At 43.1% G+C, this 6321-nt stretch overlaps 1 protein-coding gene across 2 annotated transcripts; it reads left to right on the top strand.

The window, feature by feature from the left end:
- Positions 1-311: 311 nt before the first annotated feature.
- ZNF281 (zinc finger protein 281) lies at positions 312-6104 on the top strand. 2 transcript variants are annotated; one of them, XM_012650472.1, is made up of 3 exons: positions 312-331; positions 1296-1449; positions 1558-6096. In XM_012650472.1, the coding sequence occupies exons 2-3, from the start codon at positions 1314-1316 to the stop codon at positions 3993-3995; spliced, it is 2574 nt and encodes an 857-aa protein (XP_012505926.1). In that variant the 5' UTR covers positions 312-331; positions 1296-1313; the 3' UTR covers positions 3996-6096. The 2 variants fall into 2 exon arrangements, with proteins under 2 accessions (XP_012505926.1, XP_012505925.1); XM_012650471.1 differs by having other exon boundaries at positions 1296-6104.
- Positions 6105-6321: the final 217 nt, after the last annotated feature.

Genomic DNA, 6321 nt, shown 5'->3' on the forward strand with positions numbered 1-6321 from the left:
TAAATATTTGTTTGATTTTGTTGATAACTTTGATTTCCAGATTTTACTTGATAATTTTCTCTTAAGAGAAAAATTCGTAATTTTGCATGGGTTTCTTGGTATTCCACATTGGAGAGAGTGGATCCTTGCAGAGATCTTAGAAGGGCCTAGTTGTCAAATAACATAAAGGCCCAGGCAGCAACATAACGTGGCAAACAGACTCATTAGCCAGACTGAGAAGGTACGTGGGCATTTAAATAACATCTGATGATGATGAAGTATGTGTGTGGGCGTGTTTTACAGGATTGCAGCACCTGGATTACACGCGGTTTCCTTTTCCAATAGCCTTCAGGTAGGTTGGCAGTAAGACAACTTTTTTTTGCCACGGTACCACTATTCAGTTTCAAAGTAGGCTCCTCCTATAAATGCAAAGGATATGCTTCCATTATTGTTTCCAAACGAAAAGGAATAACAGAAGTAATCTATCTATTTAATCACTTTCATAAATATTGAGCATTTGGAGTTGAATGCTTTTACATAAAACTTAAAGTGCCCTAAATGATTCACTGCTGGGTTTGGATTTTCTTTCAACACCTGGATTGCAAACCCTAAGTGAAGCAAGCCCCAACGTTCATGCCTCAGTTTCCCCCACCGTGTCCTCCAGCCCCCTCCTCTGCATCTCCCACGCCACACTGCAGCACGGTCTCCCGCAACTTCCTGCCGTTCGGGTTCCATCTCATGAGCGCTTTTCGCCCAGAACCCCTCAGCCACTTTCATCTCCTTTGACGCAGCCCACCAATCACGCCTACTCGCCTCGGAAGCCCCTTTTTAGCAGGGCTCCAAATCCCCGCCCCTCTGGCCGTGGCCCCACCGCCTCCACCCAACCGCCCCAGTGATTGACAGGCAGGCCGGGCGGAAGCTGTGGCGCAGGCGCCCTGGCGCCGCAGACCTCCCCTCTGGCCGGGTCGAGGAGTTCCCAGCAGACACCGCGCCGCGGCTGCGCAGTTCAGGGGAGGCTTTTAATTCCATTGTGGAGAGGACGGCGTTATTTTTATTAACTGGAGGCGACGGCGGCTGCGGCGGCGGCGAGACCCGTAAGTGTTGCCGGTGGGTCTGGGAGAGCGAGGGCGAGGCCCGAGGAAGAGTCGTAGGATCATACGTGCCAGTGCCGGAGGCGACTGGGCTGGGAATAAGCGCAGGGCGCGTTGCGGTCTGGGCGGCGGCGCGGCGGGGTCCTGAGCGCTGCGGTGGTCCCGGCCCGGGGCCCGGTTCCACCTCCTTCCCTCCCTCTTCCCTTCTCCTCCTCCTCTCCTCAGCCAGGCCTCCTCCGGGGTATGAAAATCGGCAGTGGGTTCCTGAGTGGCGGCGGCGGTACCGGCAGTAGCGGTGGTAGCGGCTCAGGCGGCGGCGGTAGTGGCGGCGGCGGCGGCGGCGGCAGGAGGGCAGAGATGGAACCCACCTTTCCCCAGGGTATGGTTATGTTCAACCACCGGCTTCCCCCGGTCACCAGCTTCACCCGGCCGGCGGGGTCGGCCGCCCCTCCCCCGCAGTGCGTGTTATCCTCCTCTACCTCCGCAGCCCCGGCCGCTGAGCCCCCCCCTCCGCCAGCCCCGGACATGACTTTCAAGAAGGAGCCCGCGGCGTCAGCCGCGGCCTTCCCCTCGCAGAGGACCTCCTGGGGATTCTTGCAGTCTTTGGTTAGCATCAAACAGGAGAAACCCACGGATCTTGAGGAGCAGCAGTCCCACCACCACCATCACCACCACCACTATGGGGGGCTGTTCGCTGGGGCTGAAGAGAGATCCCCAGGCCTAGGAGGCGGGGAAGGAGGGAGCCACGGCGTCATCCAGGACCTCAGCATTCTCCACCAGCATGTCCAGCAGCAACCAGCCCAGCACCACCGCGACGTGTTACTCAGCAGCAGTAGCAGGACTGATGACCACCATGGCAACGAGGAGCCAAAGCAGGACACTAACGTCAAAAAGGCAAAGAGGCCAAAGCCAGAATCTCAGGGAATCAAAGCCAAGAGGAAGCCAAGTGCATCTTCCAAACCTTCTTTGGTTGGAGATGGAGAAGGTGCCATCCTCTCCCCAAGTCAGAAACCTCATATTTGTGATCACTGTAGTGCTGCTTTCAGAAGCTCCTATCACCTGCGGAGACATGTCCTCATTCATACAGGAGAAAGACCTTTCCAGTGCAGCCAGTGTAGTATGGGTTTCATTCAGAAATACCTACTGCAGAGACATGAGAAAATTCATAGTAGAGAGAAGCCATTTGGATGTGATCAGTGCAGCATGAAGTTTATTCAGAAGTACCATATGGAGAGACACAAGAGGACACATAGTGGAGAAAAGCCATATAAGTGTGACACTTGCCAACAGTATTTTTCAAGGACTGATAGATTGTTGAAGCACAGGCGTACATGTGGCGAAGTCATAGTTAAAGGAGCCGCTAGTGCGGAACCTGGGTCATCAAACCATAACAATATGGGTAATCTGGCTGTGTTGTCTCAGGGAAATACAAGTTCTTCAAGGAGAAAAACGAAGTCAAAAAGCATAGCTATTGAAAACAAGGAACATAAGACTGGTAAAACAAATGAATCACAAATTTCAAATAATATAAACATGCAGAGTTACTCAGTAGAAATGCCTACTGTGTCTTCTAGTGGAGGCATAATTGGCACTGGAATAGATGAACTACAGAAAAGGGTGCCAAAACTGATCTTTAAGAAAGGAAGCAGAAAGAATACAGATAAAAACTACCTTAATTTTGTGTCGCCATTACCAGACATAGTTGGACAGAAATCCTTGTCTGGGAAACCAGGTGGCTCACTTGGGATAGTATCGAATAATAGTGTGGAGACCATTAGTCTTCTCCAAAGTACAAGTGGCAAACAAGGTCAAATAAGTAGTAATTATGATGATGCCATGCAGTTTTCAAAGAAAAGAAGATATTTACCAACTGCCAGCAGCAACAGTGCCTTTTCTATAAATGTAGGACACATGGTCTCCCAGCAGTCCGTCATTCAGTCTGCAGGTGTTAGTGTTCTGGACAATGAGGCGCCATTGTCACTTATTGACTCCTCAGCTCTAAGTGCTGATATTAAGTCTTGCCATGACAAGTCTGGAATTCCTGATGAGGTTTTACAAAGTATTTTGGATCAATACTCTAACAAATCAGAAAGCCAGAAAGAGGATCCTTTCAGTATAACAGAACCACGTGTGGATTTACACACCTCAGGAGAACACTCAGAATTGGTTCAAGAAGAAAATTTGAGCCCAGGCACCCAAACACCTTCAAATGATAAAGCAAGCATGTTGCAAGAATACTCCAAATACCTCCAGCAGGCTTTTGAAAAATCCACTAATGCAGGTTTTGCTCTTGGACATGGTTTCCAATTTGTCAGTTTGTCTTCACCTCTCCATAACCACACTTTATTTCCAGAAAAACAAATATACACTACATCTCCTTTGGAGTGTGGTTTCGGCCAATCTGTTACCTCAGTGTTGCCATCTTCATTGCCAAAGCCTCCTTTTGGGATGTTGTTTGGATCTCAACCAGGTCTTTATTTATCTGCTTTGGATGCTACACATCAGCAGTTGACACCTTCCCAGGAGCTGGATGATCTGATAGATTCTCAGAAGAACTTAGAGACTTCATCAGCCTTCCAGTCCTCATCTCAGAAATTGACTAGCCAGAAGGAACAACAGAAAAACTTAGAGTCCTCTACAAGCTTTCAGATTCCATCTCAGGAGTTAGCTAGCCAGATAGATCCTCAGAAAGACATAGAGCCTAGAACAACATACCAGATTGAGAACTTTGCACAAGCGTTTGGTTCTCAGTTTAAGTCGGGCAGCAGGGTGCCAATGACCTTTATCACTAACTCTAATGGAGAAGTGGACCATAGAGTAAGGACTTCGGTGTCAGATTTCTCAGGGTATACAAATATGATGTCTGATGTAAGTGAGCCATGTAGTACAAGAGTAAAGACACCCACCAGCCAGAGTTACAGGTAAGGTCCCCAAAGTGACCAGGCTGGGGGTCTTCTAATGTAATTTTGTTTTATTTTGAGAACACTGCCATTGGAATGTTTCTACACGATCCTATTAAGAATAATGTAATGCCCTTTCAATGCAACTTTTCATATTTAGTTTATTTTGTTAGTGTGATTTTAGCTCTGTTTGTATTATGATTTTTAATCAAAATCAATAGATTAAAAATAGTTTGACATTCAAAGTGACAATGTTTAGCAATCAAATTTACATGTATAGATCGTCAGGGAATAGCCCAAATGTTTTAAATGCAAAAAACAAAAAAACAAAAAAATCTTACAAAAAAACAAAAAAAACAAAAAACAAAAAAAAACTTTGTTGCTAGGATTAAGGTTAATTCTAATTGCTTTACTCTCAGGAAAGTGTAATAACGCATGGGAATTCTGTACGTTATCACTGTAATGGAATATCCAACTTACAGATAGTATAATATACATTTCATCATTTAAGTAAGGGATCGAAAACATTTCAAATTGCTCTATCTGGGCTGATATGATATATTTTGTCATTTAAGTAAGGGATCGAAACCATTTCAAATTGCTATCTCCATCTGGGCTGATCCAAAATTCTGAGATTGTTGGCTACCTATATTTTGTTGCAGCTTTTAAATGTACTCTGAACTTCCAAACCACATTCATTCCAGCCTGGTAGAACAAATATTCTTGGATCTTTGATCAAAGCCTGGAATGATAGCTTTAATAAAAGAAGAAAAAAAGCACCCTCTCTTTATCCCACCTGTAACAAGGCTGTAATTCCATTAAGCGATTCTACTGACATCTAGCGCAGTATTGAAGCCCAAGTGGTGGGCTGGTGCCAGTATTAGAACCCAAGTTGGAATTGTATAATTAGTTGAAATTCGGGGTATGCATTATTTATTATACATGACCTAAAAATGTTCTCTTGTCTGTGCTGTTATGTATTACCCACACTTACGGTTTTTTGTTCTTGTTTTTAATCTATCTTTTTTCTTAGAGTTCTGGCCCTTCCTTATTCTCTCTTCTCCCTATCTTGACAGTTGCAATTTTAGAATCATTTACATTCCAATAGGTAATTCATTATGCATTTTATAAGCCTTGTGGCATCCAAATACAAAACAGTAGGATAAACTTCCCCAACCCCCACCTTTTTTTTTAAAAAAAATACAGACCCTGCAGATTTCCATGTATAATAAAACCCCACATACTCAGAGTTATAGATGTTAATAAGGATGTAATTCCAACTCGTGACATAGCTCTTGTGAGGGATAAGAGTGTGTCTGCGTACAGTAATGACATCGGAACCTCTTTGTGAAATTACAGCCTTTAATGTACATTTTAAAAGGGTGCATTAGTCAGTATTGTACAGGGGTCTTGTAAAGTCATCAAAACTTGCTATGAACGCTAATTGCCATTTGAAGCTACTGATAGGCAGTGGCTCTGCTCTAAACCGCTTTTTAGCAATTGTATTTTTTTCCTGATTATATTTTTTAATGTACTTTGATGTTTATGCTGATGAGTTTTTTATGTACTTTCGGTGATGTTTCAGTCTTATGTACTCTTCTGACGTCAGAAAAGTACCACTGGTTGTTTGCAGTCTTATTGTGTAATCAGCCTACCACAGGCTTCCATGTATAATAAAGTAATTAATATTGTGCAAGTGTAAAACACTTCTGTTATAAAAGCAGTGTTTGGAAAATAAGAAATTATTAAAAATGGTTACAAAATACTAGTTAATTTCCTTTCCCCACTTTCCTCCCTTTAGCTTTAGCAGCTAAAGGGTCACCAACTTGTCATTGCAAGATTCATAGAAAATGTATTTAATCCTCTTAAATACACTCAATACTAAAAAGTCTGTATTTCTTATTTCAGTAAGTGCGGTAAGTTCTATTGGGTACAGAGTATGAGCTGTAGTCAAAGGATGGAGAGGACCTTTACCACTGTATCTCTTAAACTGTATGATTTTTCTCCAGTTTTTTGTTTTATACAGGTTTTGAATTTCTTTAACTTTTATTGTGTGTACTGAATACTGCATATGTATTATTCTGATTGTTTGCTCTAGTTTACTACCAATAAAAGTCCTGTTAATCACAAAATTTTAAAAAGGAGATATTGCTTAATATCCAGTCACATTTTTCAAGATTTTTGCTAACATTTCATAAAACAGTTACATCAGTGGTATAATCTGCAATTTAAGGACTTGTATTTTTATGGTTCTTTTTTTAAATTTAAGTATTTTATGTTTCTAGGTTTATTTTATTTGAAAATGGGTTGACTATTATTAAAGTGCACAATATAGAAGACTAGAAATTCAA

The sequence above is a fragment of the Propithecus coquereli genome, unplaced genomic scaffold (genome assembly GCF_000956105.1).
Source record: "Propithecus coquereli isolate 6110/MARCELLA unplaced genomic scaffold, Pcoq_1.0 Scaffold328, whole genome shotgun sequence".
In the NCBI taxonomy this organism is placed as follows: Eukaryota; Metazoa; Chordata; class Mammalia; order Primates; family Indriidae; genus Propithecus; species Propithecus coquereli.